Here is a 14956-nt window from a genome sequence, read left to right as displayed (position 1 = left end):
AGATGGCCCAGTGATTGTCTTGTATCTAGAATACCCAAAGATTTTTCTCCATATTTCACCCCGGTCAAGCGCCCAGAGGTGACTTCAATCCGTGATTTAACTCCTGTTGCACCACACAAATCTTTCGTCTCATGTTACCCTTCCAAGGTAACTTCTATAATCTCTCACCGATATTTTTTCTTTTTCACCTTTCCTTGGCGCCGTAGTAACTTGAGCATGGAAGAAGTCCATGGTCTGGAGATAGTCGATCAACAAACAAACGAGACCCAAGAGCCAATAAATCCAAAGCATGCACGGGCTGCCTGATGATAAGTGAGCAGCGAATGCTGTCGGTATCATCAAGCTTAGCAAAGATGCAAGGAATGAACGCCACTGCTTTCATCCTGAATATGGGAAAGCTACACCTACACCCCGCCGAAGCTCTAGAGGCAGATCACGCCTTACCTTCACACTACGCCTAGAAGGATCATGTTTGATCTACTAGTATTTGCCTTCCATGGACTTGCTTGGAGAAGTGTCGCTGACGACGTCTTCGACGACGAGCACTCAGATCATTCCTAAACGTCCCCAAACGAGAGTGATTTATTAATGCGAATCATTATTTAAACTATTCAAAGAGTTTTGCGCGGTTCTTAAAGCTTGAATAGGTGCAATTGAATAGGTGCACTTGTGAATGCCAGAGTGTTTAGCTCCGAGAGGATTAGTTTTTAGCCCCGAGAGGATTGACTTCCAGCCTGTACAGGTTCACAATTTCACACTTTTCATCGAGTGACGTCCGCCTGACCACCCGCTTGGTTATTATGTGACATTGTCTGGGTTGAATTCCTCAGGTTTTCTCGGTGCACTGGTCAAGAACCTAACGGGTTGAAAGTCCGCAAATGATATGATCCGCCAACCACTCGCAAAAATGACTAGATAGAACACGTTCGTTTCATTCCAGTCATTGAAGGGCGATAATTGAATCGGGAGTCAAGTCATGTCTCGGTCAACATTCACGGATGGTACCATAAGATAGGAGTAGATCAGTTAACCTCCAAGGCTCTGCAAGGCGAAACCTCGGGCAATTCCCAGCCGTGGATCGTGGAGCTGTGCCGATCTGATCGATTTCCGGCCCAGTGCCAGGAAGCTATAGAACCCCACCTTCATTTGGTTTGTTCACCTGCAAGAAGTGGATTCAAATGATTGCTGACATCATTTAAGCCAAAAAATCTAAGCTCCTCTCAATTTAGACGTAAATAAGCTCACGGGTTCCCCCTGAAGAAAACCCCGAGACCCTTCTTCCATCCCTTCGGAAAGTGAGACCCAGAATGACTACCACTCTCTCTCACGCGGCCTTCTCGGCCAGCACTCCCATTCCATCTGCATTCACCGTGTACGATAATGGCTTTTACAACATCCTCGGCCCCACCCCGAAGCTGGAAGTCATCCTGGAAAACAACGACTTCCCTTTTGCCCACGAGGCAAGTGTCTATGTTCCAACGACTGATGAACTGTTCATGTCCAGCAATATGTTCACCGACCCAGTCACCAACGAAACAACTATCAAGATATCCAAGGTGAACGTGACCGCAAACCCAGTCAGCGCCGAGATCCTCAACTCGACCGTCCCTATGCCCAATGGCGGCGTAAACCACAACGGGGGCATCCTCTGGACCGGCCAGGGCACGATGAACACCACAGGTGGTCTATGGCAGATGTCCGCAAAGTCGCCGAACAAGGCGGAGTTTATCGTGGGAGGCTTCTACGGCCGCCAATTTAACTCCTTAAATGATGTTGTTGTCGCCAGCGATGGCTCCTTCTGGTTCACGGATCCCATCTACGGCTGGGTCCAGGGTGTCCGGCCGAAGCCCAAGCTGCCATGCCAGGTTTATCGGTATGATCCTGCTACCAAGGCTGTGCGCGTTGTTGCAGATGGATTCGGTCGGCCCAATGGAATTGCTTTCTCGCCTGATGAGAAGACCGTGTATATTACTGATACTGCCGAGACAATTGGTGATGGAACTACTGATCCGCTGAAGCCTGCCACTATGTAAGTTGAGCTCTAGATGGTCTCCCATTCGTGCATGGATGATACTTGATGGGGAATTTTGACTAATACTATCCAGCTATGCTTTCGACTTGTCCACTATCAACGGACAGCCCTTCCTGACTAACCGCCGGGTTTTTGCCATGCCCGGTGATGGTATTCCTGATGGTCTCAAGGTTGACCAGCACGGGAATGTGTACGCTGGCTGCGGTGACGGTGTCAATGTTTGGTCTTCTGGCGGTGTCTTATTGGGTAAAATCCTGGTTAAGGATGGCACTTCGAACTTCTCTTTCGGCAAGAATGGGCAGATGTACATTCTCAACGAGAACAAGATCTACCGCGCGCAGCTGAACAGCACTCTGCGCAGCACTCTCTGGAAGAACTAAAGACGGAAGAAAATGTATAGATGAATGATTATGTCAAGTATGATACTTTTATGAGAGCTTTACTACTCTGCACGCTTTTCTTATAGGGCTGTGTTCTGGTGTTGTGAAAGCTCTGTTGTCTTCTATAATATTCTTTATGATTACACGTCAATCGACTTCCATCCTCGTACTCGCACTATGCATCCATCATCATTTTACTGTTACATCATGTCCTTCTGGCCTCTGGCACCTGCAGTGAAAGAGCGATTTCTTGACCAAAAGCGGTGACTATTAAAATTCCAAATCATACCAGAATGGGTCAAAGAAAGTCTGCTCGTCGAAAGCCAAGTCGCGGAAAAGATCCTCCGGAAACGGCATTTGACCTATGTTGTGTGCTGCCATGTCAGGTTGTTCGTTGAGGTCTTGCTGCTGGTCACCTTGTTCTACTTTCCGAATTAGCCTGACGTCAATTCATGCCAAGGATAGGTCTCTTACCCGACAGCGCCGCTAGCAATTTCGATCGAATCGTCTTCATACTATCAGCACATCGTTCTGCTACTATGCTATAGTTTTTCAGGTGATCAAGAGCTGTTTGGCACTTATCCCAAGATATTCTCAATGTTTCACGGGTCACAATGTTCACAATAGGTTGGTCAAGTTCAGCGAGAAACGTGACAGATCCAGCTGTAAATAAGTCTGTGATAAAGTAAGCCTAGGAGGTAGAAAAGACGGTAGTTCGGCGTGCCTACAAAAAACATTGTAAAACCATACGCTCGATAGGTCGTTGTTACAGGTTTCGTGCACCAAAGATATGAGGTCAATGGCCGACTGTACACAGAAGACCGAGCAATCCATGGTGAAATTTGCGTAGATTCCATTTCCTAACCTTCCAGGCTTAGGTTCTGTCTCGTTTCCTGGGTAGGATAACATCTCGTGTAATGATTGTGAAAGAATTGGCCTGTAGATTAGAATTCTCAGGTACAAAAATCTGCAAATGGTCAGGAAAGAAAACACATGGTGGATTCATGTCAATATACCTAGCTTTCAGCAAACATCTTTCTCTCAAGAACTGGTCGTCCTGTGGTTCATGGACTGGTACATCCCATTTGAGGGGCCCAGGAACCGTCAGACGGAAATCCTGGAGCTCTGCGTCAATTTGTGTGATGCATTCAATCTGGCGCAGAGTCTCCATTCGGCCTCGATCCACCGACTGGTCTCTGGTCTGTTTTTCGATATTATTGTAAAGTGTATTTAGTGTCTTTCGAAGAAGGTCATACAGCTTCAGAGTCGCAATGAACCATTCGACGCGGGAGAACAGCCCCGATGGCTGAGCGCATTCTGAGGATTCCACGACTAAATATTCATCATCGATAGGTTCTGGTAGAGGGGTGGATGGGGTGTGTGATATCATGACCGGACGACCAAGAATGGTGCTTACTGCCCTGGGATTAATGTTAGCCAAGTAATCAGACAAAATGGGATGCCAATCCTCATACAAATCCAGCATCACACAGCCATGCCATACCCTCCTCCGAACCTGTATCCCGGCAAATGATCGATGCTTGTTCCCCACATCAGAATGCAGTCCAATCCCTTGGGCCAGTCTACAGGCTGTTCCAATAACATGCCAGCATCGGTTGGGGGTACGGGAACCTTGAAGATAGTGTGCCATCAAAAGAAGAGTCTGAGTCAAGGCAAGACCACCGGCTTCGAGATAATCTACATCTAAAGCCGGCTTGCTAGTGTGGAAGAAAGCCTCGGATGTGGCCTCCCGTTCAACCTGAATAATATCAGAGAACTGGCATGCTAAAGCAAAGACAACATTCAGCCCATAGTAAAAGGTCGTGCGAGTCTCACTGTCATCCCCAAGACCCAGTCCACGGGTTGAGCGTACACTGGAGGAGAGTCCATCTTTATTCCAGAGTGATTCATACGCAGCGAGAAACGCCACCTTGTGAACAAATGGGTATAGCGAATGAATTTTGGTAAAATAGCAGTCAACCAAATGGTTTGCTAAGTGGCGTGGTGGAAGCAACTCATGAGAGTCAGCGGTATCTATCAGAGACTTCGGGCTCTCCTGATACACAGATTGACGCGAATATTGGTGGGAAAGCTCCTGTGGCGGTTTTGCTGTCCTTGATTTAACCGTGTCCTGGAGCTGCTTGATGAAAGCGATTGTGGACGAGTCTCCAAAAAACCCGCCTGTCGACTCTGGATCACTAGTGAGAGGTCTTGAGACCAGACCCATTGCAGTCACGCCCGATAAGTATTCATTGGTTGTTTGATTGGACACAGGCTTTTGGATTCCAGGGCCGTCGGATCCAAGGCGCCTTGTACCTACATTCGGCTCCGAGGATCTTCAAGTCTAATCAGCACAGAAGCTCGCAATTGCTACACGCTTCCTCGGTCATACCTCGAGTCATTTTGATTATTCTCATCATCATAAAAGCAAACCTCTCGCCGGCGTTGACACGTGCCACATGTAGGTCGATCCCCATCGCACCGGATTTTATGAGATCGACAAATTTTACATGCAACGCTGACTCTTTTCCTCTTGACAGACCTAGGCCGTGCGAGGCTTTCATCGGCTGAGTTGAACATTTGCCTTGTTATGAGCTCGTGTTCTCGGACGATGCTGGGAAACGCGACAGCTAGGTTGGCGGTGAAGCCAAACTGGCAAACAATGCACGGAACCGGGCCCCCTGGACTCGTCAAACAAGATAATTCGAGGCATCTATATTTGAACACCACGCATAGGTTAACTTCTATAGGCTCTTCTTCAACCTTCCCCGTCCCTCTCAAAATAGTTATTTCGTACTGCATTGTTCAGCTTCCATTCTCTCTTCTGTTCGAATACTATCAAAGCTAACCGAACGCAACTACCTAAAATGATGAGTTAGCTAGGTAATCTATAGATAATCTGGAGACTTAGCAGCTATTAGAAGAAATAAATGGAAACTATAAACGTCTAGACTGGTACGAATATGTAGAATGTTGACCTTGTTATGTATTGAAAGAATATTTCCGGATATATAAACATGCATTAAATAAAGACAGACGTGTCATAGTAAATAGACGAAACTCCTGAAGAGAGTAACGATATGATCAAGCGACTCAACTTGGGCTAGGGGGAGACGACGCTTTTAACGTGTGATATTAGGTGTGGCCCTATCAAGAAGTAATATTCTTAATCGGGTGAGTCTCCTTTTTGAAAAAGGTGCTATCAACTTGCAGAATATAGGAAGGATAGGTCTCTATAATCTGCTTAAGGGCGCCCCAACTATGCTCTCCATCGAGGTCAAAGGTCGCATTGGAGAATGAAGTTGTATCGATAGTGGCCGAAACGTATCTCCAGGAAGGATTGGCCGTGGAGTTGGAAATATTGGCCGTTGCACCACCGTCAACAAAGATTACAGCGGTCCCAACAGCTGGCATGATCACGGTACCGCCCATATTTGTAGAATACCAGCGGGCCGCGGAAACCCCAACCTCGGCGGACTCCCAAGCAAGTGGGTCAATACCGAAATCGTAGGCATAACTCCAAGAAAACGACGTTCACTTCGTTAAAAACATGCAAATGCAAGAAACGGGACCTTTGACTCACGGAAAGGCGGCAATATGGATGTTCTCTAGCTGTGCCAGCATCGGAAAGGTCATAGTCGGCTGGGGAGTCATGTTATCAGCATCTTTCATTGGTCGGCGCTTTCGTCTTGGACAAGAGTTGAATTGGTTAATACTTACGTGAAAATGCTCCCAACATTCGAGCATGCCAATGCGCCCATGAGGGGTGGCTTTAACGACAAGTCCAGAGGGATCACCATCGGACCAGATGTCACGCTCAGTACCTGAAGGACGCAGCTTACGCCGGTGAATCAGGGTCGATCCATCTGGCCCAATCAATGCTTGTGCCATGTATATGGCATCATCAGCAATCTCTGAGAAGCCAAAAGAACCGTACATACTGGCCCTTTGAAAGGCATCAGCTAACCGGTGAAAGTTCGGACTATTAACCGACATAGACTCAGCCACATATTGCGCGATATTCTCAGTCGTATAGGCAGTGTTAATCGCCTATCACACGTGTGAGTGGTTTTAAGGTCGCTGCAGAAACCTTCAAGCGCAGACTTACTACTGGATAGCCAGGAAAATAGAGTTCTGGGAAGGCAAGGAGGGAGACGCCGTCAATTTGTGCCTCTTCAATGATACCGATGGCCTGATCTATGGTAGCATTCAGGTCAAGGTTCACCCAAGTCTTGTTGAGGCCAATTGGAAGAGCAAAGTTTACAGGTGGTTCACGGACCGCAGCAATTTTGAAAGCCGAGGAATTAATCGATGGAAATGCATCTGGGGTACACGCCGACGCAGCAATTTGATTCGCATTGTACAGAAGTGACACAAATAAAGGGGTTGAAAAGACCTTCATCTTGAAAACCTTGAGACTTGAGATAGTGATTTAGGACTAGAGCTGCTGCTACACCTTTTAAAGGACGAATGCCCTGTGATTCGGCATTTGAGACTCGCCCGAAGTGACTCGCTAGTGGAGCCCGTTTATCGAAATATCTGGTTCTCGAGTTCTCGACGTGAGCTAATCTTATCATTCGAGCACAAGAACACAAAGTAATTCTTGCGAAATTAGATAGATCCCGCAAATGTCGTGCAAGGCAAATAGTTGACTAATTCGAATTAAAATAGATAAGAGCTAGAGATAAGCTGCAAATGAGGAAGTCTACTAGAACCGAGTTGACTAATTACTTATCTTGAGGCTGAAGTTGATAGGGAGGTATAGATAAGCATGCAAATAGGGCAAGACATTTGTGGGAGTAGCGCAAGTAGCTAGGAGGCACGGAAGCGCTTATTCCCCACGGTTTGGACTAGCCATTTATTTTCCACTGGACGGAATTCTGACTACTTATTGCAAACTTTCGATGGAAACCTTATCTATAAATTTGCCTTTCGTTACCACTGCGCTTTTCATTCAGCCCTGGCCAATGGCATTCTACTTGGTAGGCCTGTAATGCGTGTTGCGTTCGGAAAGAGCCCTTCTATCTCGAGGATTCATTTTGTCCGCATCGAGCAAGGATAGAGATAGAAATAGATATGACAAGCTTACTGCACAGTTTGGGGTACTCTATATAGCGTAGAAGAGTTGCCCATGATGTGTGGTGGTAATTATAAAAAGTAATACCCTTAACTCAGCGCCTTTTCATACCTATGTCTAGACCTGTGCAAACCGGGACCCATGGGACTAGGTGCCTGTCCAAGTCCCAACTGCCAAGATCCTATGGGACTCACGTAAGCGGGAATCCCAAATCCCATTATGGGATTCCCATGGGGTCCCATGGGTCCCGGTCCTAAATCCACAGGTCTACCTATGTTTCGGCTCGAAAGGCGTCTGATGCATACAAATTAAATCACGTGAGGCGATAAGTTGAGGAAGCATTTTGTCTGAAATACAACTACTGCGTGACTTCATACATGGTCCTTTAGATGTCCTAACGCTTCGTGGTTTCGATTAAAGACACCCGACGGTCCGCTCCAACTTCTTACTTTATTGAGGTTGCTGATGTGCACAATTTCAACGATAATTCAAGTTTTTCTTCATATCTACGCTGGTTCGGTTTGAAACTATTACTTGGATAAAAAAAAAAAAAAAAAAAAAAAAAACCAAAACCTTATAAATTGGATGCATCAATTGATCCCTAACTCTATGTTGCTGTCGAAAGTCTAAACTGTTTTCTTTGTCAACAAAGTCCCGACTAACACACCGTAGTTCTTTCCTAGGCACTTCTCTTTTCTTTAAGGGGTACGGTAGCCTTCCTTCAGTTAGATGATCGAGGCGAAATCAGTAAAGAAATTCCTGATACTCTCCGAATCATCCAACGTGGTAGCATAGCCCAAAATTCCATCTGGTCGAAGAACTACCACTGCACCTTTACCCGTCGAGATAGTGTATTCCTCATGGGCAGACCGGGTATTGTCGTAATAGATGTTTCCAATTCGGGGGATTCCAAACATCCTGTCTCCTCCATCTGGGCTATCAGCCACCAAGGTTAGGAACCGGACCATGTCTTTTGGGAGGATAGCTTGGAGCTCCTTCAGTTTGGACACTGACAGGGCTAGGCTATCATGGGTAATCAAGGGCTGTCCGGCGAATATGAGAACACTCCATTGTCCAGTGTTTCGGCTCACCTGGTACAAACGGATTGGAACGCGAGAACCAGGGGCCATGATCAAAGCATCAGGTCCCCTGCGACCGGACGAGATCATGCCAGTTGGAGGTGCTTTGTTGATGATGCTTTCACCGTAGTTGATTCCCAGGCCAAGGTTGAACAAAATTGTGTCATCAAAGAGCTTGGTGAAAAGTTCGTTTGCATTCAGAGAGGTTCCCTTGTACTCCTCGGGTACGGTGCCCGAAATGGTTGCCGAGAAAGCTTTGTCGAGCTTAATGAGGTGTTGGGCAGCGGGGCGTCTCTCGTCTTCGTATGTTTGCAAGATCCCGGGGGCATACCAGCCCTTCACCACACCTCCCAGCTTCCAGGATAGATTGATGGCATCGTGGACACCCGTGTTCATTCCCTGGGCAGCTCCGGATGAGTGAGTGTGGCATGCATCTCCAGCTAAGAGAATTCGTTCGTTGCAGAAGAATGAGTCGGCGACTTGTTGATTGATGCTGTGAATATGTTAGCTGTGCTGTCTTGTTCAACGTCTTAATGCAAAGGAGCGAATACCTATACAAGGTCCACCACTCGACTCTTTCTACCTCAAGTGTAAAAGGCTCCATTGACTTAACTGCTTCGGTCACGGCCTGCTCTTCAGTGAGCTTATCACCATATTTGGCAAGCATCTCTTCCGTCATAGCAAAGCCAATACGCTTCACGCCATGATCCAACTGAACCCATAGAACATTTCCGTGACTCTTGGATTCGATTGAGGCAAAGCCTACATCGGCATCGGGCATGTTTGTTTTGAATACACCATCAATACGGACCCATTTGTAGTGAGTACGGTCACCTTGAGTTGGAATATCCGCGATCCTTCTCACAAGTGAGTGGCCTCCATCCGAACCAACAATGAATTTGCTGTCACGGCTTAGGTCAGTATATGATTCTTCATGACAGTTGTAGCAAGGAGTTACCTATTGATCGACATCACTTCATCGGTGTCTCCCTTCCGGATACGGGAAGCCACTTTGAATTCACTTCCGCATAAGTTGTTGATGGCATAGTCCTCTAGCTTCCAGCCGACGAGCAGACGCCCTCCAAGCTTTGCATATGTATCCCGGATCACGTTCTCAGAATACTTCTGCCTGATGTTCAGGCAGTAGTCCAAGAAGGTTCCATGCATTCGCTCAAACATAACATGCCAACCACGCGAAGTCACTCTTTTACCATCTTTGTAGGTCACGCTGTTTCGAGCAATGTATCCAATTTGGTTTAGTTCGTCCAGGAGCTCTAGCTGGTCCAACATCTCTAAGGTACGGGGGTACAAGGTGGTGGCTCGGCCGTACATGGCTTGCTCGGTCTTGTCATGCTTCTCTGTAGACAAAATTGGATACTGATCAACAGGTGACCAAAAAGAAATGATCAGCCTTGGAAGGGTTTCTTACCAACAATGATGGAGTCCACGCCTTGTTTGGCTAACCCGTGGGCTATAAGTAAGCCTACCGGCCCACCGCCAATAATGAGCACATCTGTCTGGACACTTGCAGCCATCGTCGTATACCTATAGTTGGTATTATGAAGCGTAGGTAATGTAGTTCGAGGATCGATGATCTTAATTTTCTCATGAACGTCCACGGGAGTTTCTTTTATATTTAGTACGAGATCGGTTATATCGGCACCATTTTGTAATGAACAAAGACTCGGTCCGATTGGCATTGCTCCTATGGATGTCGAAAAAGGCGTAGTATTGGCTATCTAAATCGGAATGACGAATAAACCGAACGGAAGGACATAAAAATTGACAGTTGTGGGACGTAAAGATACGTAACGGCTCGTAATGATATAAATTATTCTCATGAATGCGCATCAATAGCGTGTAAATAATGTATCGGAATGTATCGGGTAAAAGTTACACAACAATAGCATTCCCTAGCCAGTTCTCAGTGGATCAATGGATCTGATGTCTTACTTGTGGATAGGTACTGGAGCATAAGTAGGAAAATATCGGATATACATAACCTCATCCGTAGGCCTCTTAAGCGAGTGAGTAGTTAGATTGTACGTCCAGGTCAACACCTACATAGTTTTCCAACAACTCCCTGCCACTTGATGGTTATGCTCACAGTATATATTTACCTTTGAAGCTGAATAAATTCAAAACAAAATGCTCAGCTGGGTCCATCTCAAGGTTCTAAAATGGCTTTCAAGTCTTTCAAGGTTTCAATGAAGCCAAAGCAAAGACCTGATGAAATGAGTGTAGTGCGGCTAAAGATATGTCAAGGTTGGCGGTATTCGTATACACTGACCTGTTCCCGAGGTTCTCCTCGTTCAACCGGTCATATTCCTTAGATACATGATGGATAAGTCGTGCCCACCTGGGTAAGGATCGCTTTAGAATGCACGTGGCTTTGCAACCTTTATACATCTCAGACAAATTATAAATCCGATTTTTCCCAATCGCTACCTAATTACAGAGGCGTTTTGGTGTACACAGACCAATTGAAGGTCGGGCCTTGATGCTTGAGGCCAGGGCCGTTTCCAGCACCCATGAATTGCCAATGATACAGGGGCAAAAGCAAAGCAGCTTATTCCAACTGTTACTGCCTCACACATGCAGGACCCAGATAGTGCCAAGCAAACATAAGCAGATGGCGTATATGTAAAGCTCCGGATCGGGCACCAATTTACGAATACGTGTCAACTGGGATATATTTACAACCGGTCGGACATTTAAGTGGTGCCATCATATCATGTCATCGTGTCATCGCCAAGGGTCACCTGCAGGTGGACAGTCGAGAGGCGCAGGAGCATCAGCCCTAGAGTAAACTATATTCTAAGTTGTGGTAGGGGCCGCATTTTGGCTGAGGGTGTGAATCATCCCTATACTTTATCTTCCCTTAGGCGAGGTGTGCCATGTGTTCTCCTGTATTTCGTCACTGCGCCCGGTGCCCAAGATGTTAATACTACCTTGGAGTTAGCCTCCTCGCGTGACTTGAGGAGTTTTTTGTCATGAGGGGTTCGTCGCGATGGAGAAAACCCGAGCGGACGCTTTATGACGAGAGCCAAGATGGCGGGGCTATTATCGCACACGGCTCTTTCTCTTTCGTATATCGGGAGTCGGTGTAGGATCTGACACTAATGCCGGTCTTAGCCTTGGAGATGGGAGAAAGAAACGAGTGGTTGGCCCTGTCTCCCGAGCTCCCTTGTCGGGTCTCGGCTTTCGCTTCCTCTTTCTGTAAGAAATGAGGGTTCCACTCCCCTGCTGAGCCCCCGACTGTGTCCTTGTTATTGTATGTCGCGGCCTTTATGTTTTCTTTTTCTTCCAAATTATTTGGGCGAGAGGCCAAAGGCAAAAAGAAAAAACAAAACAAAACAAAGGTAGATCAAAGCCGCATCACACCAGTCACACCGAATCTTCCAGGAACGATAAGCAAACGGAGCAAATCCGGGGAGAAAATCAAGCTCCTTGGCAAAAAAGGTCCAGGCACTCAGCTGGGGAATCTGGTGAGCCTCTTGAATGAAGCTTATTGGCGATAGGGCGAAGCCGAGGGTCCACACGGAATGTCGATCATTGACACTCCCCAGACTTAACCAGCGCCATTACCATAACATCTTGAATAATAGTCCGAGAGTCGATCTCGGGGACAGTTGGCATGATCTCGTTGAATTTTGATTGGCATAGCAACGCCTCCAACGATTTAGGTACTTGAAATATCAGCCATGCAAGAAGCAAAGACAAAACAACTTCAATAGTGCAAGCTGAAGCGATGATCCCTTACTTGCTGCCCACGGCCCCGATTCCCGCAGAGGTGGATCCATGCGCTTGCGCACTTCCCGATTGCGAATCATGCACATCCCTGTGAACGGCAAGGCTGTGAAAGGAGATAGGACAAGCCAAAATTCTTGTAATCTCGAGTCGGACAGGGTGGAGCTTCCCCTGTGGGGTGCGAGGCCAGGCATTACAGGATGCGAGACATCACATAAGGGATGTAGCTAAGCAACTACATTTCTGATCTCTCCAAGTGGGCCTGTTTGCCAATTACCCAGACTGTTTATGATCCACTCTATTGGTGATTATTTGCTTGCTATCCCTATTTTGGGGTCGAGCCACGTCGGGACCCCATCTGCTACTGACATGTGCCTTACATTCATAGGACCAATATGCAGCTTAAAGACAGACCTGATTGGCCTCCCCTGGTCCCAAGACCTTCCATCAAGGCGAAAAATCCACTTGGAAAGACGACATCTGCATGACCCTCCATCGCAGGCTACAAAGGACGGAGCAAATCAACATAAATTGAGCCACGTCCGCCATTGTTCGTTTCTTTCTTTTGCAGTAACATAGCCACAGCATTCTCAGCCTCGACAACCTCCTCCCATCCCGACAATCCTCTTGCTTCATCCTCCCACCATGCTCGGGCTCCTTTCTCTTTTCGTTTCATTAGTTGCGGCTTACCCTGCTCGGGGGCCGTGCACTGGTAACTGCTGGGCTCATGATCCTTCCATGATCCAGCGTAAGTCGGATGGCAAGTACTTCCGCTTCTCCACGGGCACAGGTGTAAACATCATGTCTTCGCCGGCACTGAAGGGCCCTTGGACAGACTTGGGTTCTGCCTTGCCTGATGGCTCCAACATCGCCCTGAGTGGTGCGAACAAGACTAATATCTGGGTATGTAAACAAAGAAATCTAGAAACGGATTGATTGGCATCTAACCTTTCTGGGTGTAGGCTCCCGATGTTCACTACGCCGATAGCACTTACTACATGTACTATGCAATTTCCGCTATTGGTACGCAGACATCGGAGATCGGCGTTGCTACTTCCACCACAATGGAGCCCGGTTCCTGGACCGACCATGGCGTCGTTGGCATCCCCGCAAACTCCGATTACAACCGCATTGACCCCAACTGGATCGAGATCGGTGGCAAGCAATACCTTCAATTCGGATCATTCTGGCAAGATATCTACCAAGTCGAGCTTACGAGTGCATTGAAAGTCGGCTCCAACACTCCTTACCAGCTGGCATATAACGCCTCCCTCAACCACCGCGAGGAGGGATCTTTCCTGTACCAGCACGGCGATTACTACTACCTCTTTTTCAGCGCTGGTATTGCTGGATCGTACACCGCGACTACCCCCGCCGCAGGCGCTGAGTACAGTATTCGTGTGTGTCGCTCCACTACTGGTCTCGGTGGATTTGTAAGTTTTGAAATCTCTGCTCATGCTCAAATAAGGTAGCCTCGTGCTTTGGAAATACGCGTCATAGCTAACGGAGTTTATGATCTGCAGGTGGATAAGGACGGCACCGCCTGTAAGAGTTCCGGCGGAACGATGCTATTGGCCAGCCACAATCAGGTCTATGGACCCGGTGGAGAGTAAGTGATGCGATGCCAATCTGCACTCCACAAGGCGTAATTTCTGACCAATGAACTTCTAGGGGTGTTCTTACGGACAGTGACCTCGGACCTATCCTCTACTACCACTACTATCCCCTCGCTACGAAGGAGGCTGGTGGCGATGGTACTGCAGGTTACCGTTACGGGTGGAATGAGCTTGGCTTTACGGATGGGTGGCCAGTTGTCAAGGCTGCTTAAGCACACCATAATGCCTTCATCTAGGTGATCGGTTGACCACTCCACCTTGGACTATAGTGGAGGTGGTAGGACCGTACCCGTATAATCTTTATATATTGTCTGCATGGCTCGGCTCTCGGCTGAGAGCTGGGCTGCTTACTTTCTCTTTCTGTTGAGGGTTGGATTTCCATCCCTGTTTGAGTTACCGCTTGTTTTTCTCGATACCCATGTGCGGCCTTTTGGCACGATCACGCATTAGTGTCACAGATTACTACTAATTCTAATCTACCCTGAAGGTTTATTTCAGGGAATGCACATTTAATCATTCAGATCTCCATGTCACTCAGATCTACATGTCACATAAAGGATCAAGCAAATATACCGTTCGTTTAATTGCCATTACTATGAGTTCCCCTGTCATTGCTGTCAATATGTATAATTTATAATGTAATGCGCTGTTCACACGAAGATTGCCGACAGAGTATATAATCGACATCAACAAAGAGTGGAACATCTTGATCACGCCTTCCATAATCCACAAGGGCGTTTTCATTGTACATCGTCATAGTCTGACGTACATCCAAGGCCCAGCTCCTTGAAAATTTCTCTTTCGTCCGCGATCATGGAATTCGCAAATATGCTAACGCGCAGAGCACGCAGTCATACTCCTACCATTTCGAAGATCAATGACGCCGCTGTGAATGATCATCACAAGTCTTAAGATAGAACTGAGGTGCACACTTTATTCCTGCAGAAGTTACCCGACTTTCCATCCATATTCCTGCTTCTCGGGTATTCCGGCCATTCTTGGGCTCAGATTACAATCAATCC

The 14956-nt window shown here is 47.2% G+C and overlaps 5 protein-coding genes across 5 annotated transcripts; 2 read left to right on the top strand and 3 right to left on the bottom strand.

The window, feature by feature from the left end:
- Positions 1–1307: 1307 nt before the first annotated feature.
- N7484_004431 (SMP-30/gluconolactonase/LRE family protein) lies at positions 1308–2412 on the top strand (the record flags this gene model as incomplete). The annotated part of the gene is made up of 2 exons (XM_057114851.1): positions 1308–2029; positions 2106–2412. 2 exons carry the CDS (start codon positions 1308–1310, stop codon positions 2410–2412), a joined length of 1029 nt encoding a protein of 342 aa, XP_056974991.1.
- Positions 2413–2682: 270 nt separating this feature from the next.
- N7484_004430 (uncharacterized protein) lies at positions 2683–4992 on the bottom strand (the record flags this gene model as incomplete). Its single annotated transcript, XM_057114850.1, has 4 exons — positions 2683–2834; positions 2887–2927; positions 3429–4748; positions 4805–4992. The coding sequence occupies 4 exons, from the start codon at positions 4990–4992 to the stop codon at positions 2683–2685; spliced, it is 1701 nt and encodes a 566-aa protein (XP_056974990.1).
- Positions 4993–5562: 570 nt separating this feature from the next.
- On the bottom strand, positions 5563–6814 carry N7484_004429 (uncharacterized protein; the record flags this gene model as incomplete). Its single annotated transcript, XM_057114849.1, has 4 exons — positions 5563–5929; positions 5996–6054; positions 6133–6462; positions 6521–6814. 4 exons carry the CDS (start codon positions 6812–6814, stop codon positions 5563–5565), a joined length of 1050 nt encoding a protein of 349 aa, XP_056974989.1.
- A 1400-nt stretch (positions 6815–8214) lies between these two features.
- Positions 8215–10103, bottom strand: N7484_004428 (uncharacterized protein; the record flags this gene model as incomplete). The annotated part of the gene is made up of 4 exons (XM_057114848.1): positions 8215–9061; positions 9120–9470; positions 9527–9926; positions 9998–10103. 4 exons carry the CDS (start codon positions 10101–10103, stop codon positions 8215–8217), a joined length of 1704 nt encoding a protein of 567 aa, XP_056974988.1.
- A 2860-nt stretch (positions 10104–12963) lies between these two features.
- N7484_004427 (CAZyme family GH43) lies at positions 12964–14146 on the top strand (the record flags this gene model as incomplete). Its single annotated transcript, XM_057114847.1, has 4 exons — positions 12964–13221; positions 13281–13751; positions 13842–13927; positions 13990–14146. The coding sequence occupies 4 exons, from the start codon at positions 12964–12966 to the stop codon at positions 14144–14146; spliced, it is 972 nt and encodes a 323-aa protein (XP_056974987.1).
- Between the last annotated feature and the right edge of the window lie 810 nt (positions 14147–14956).

The sequence above is a fragment of the Penicillium longicatenatum genome, assembly GCF_028827895.1.
Source record: "Penicillium longicatenatum strain IBT 33135 chromosome Unknown contig_2_segment0_segment0, whole genome shotgun sequence".
NCBI classification, from domain to species: Eukaryota; Fungi; Ascomycota; class Eurotiomycetes; order Eurotiales; family Aspergillaceae; genus Penicillium; species Penicillium longicatenatum.
The sequence above is the reverse complement of the archived record's forward strand: the minus strand, read 5'-3'. Positions and strand labels throughout refer to the sequence as shown.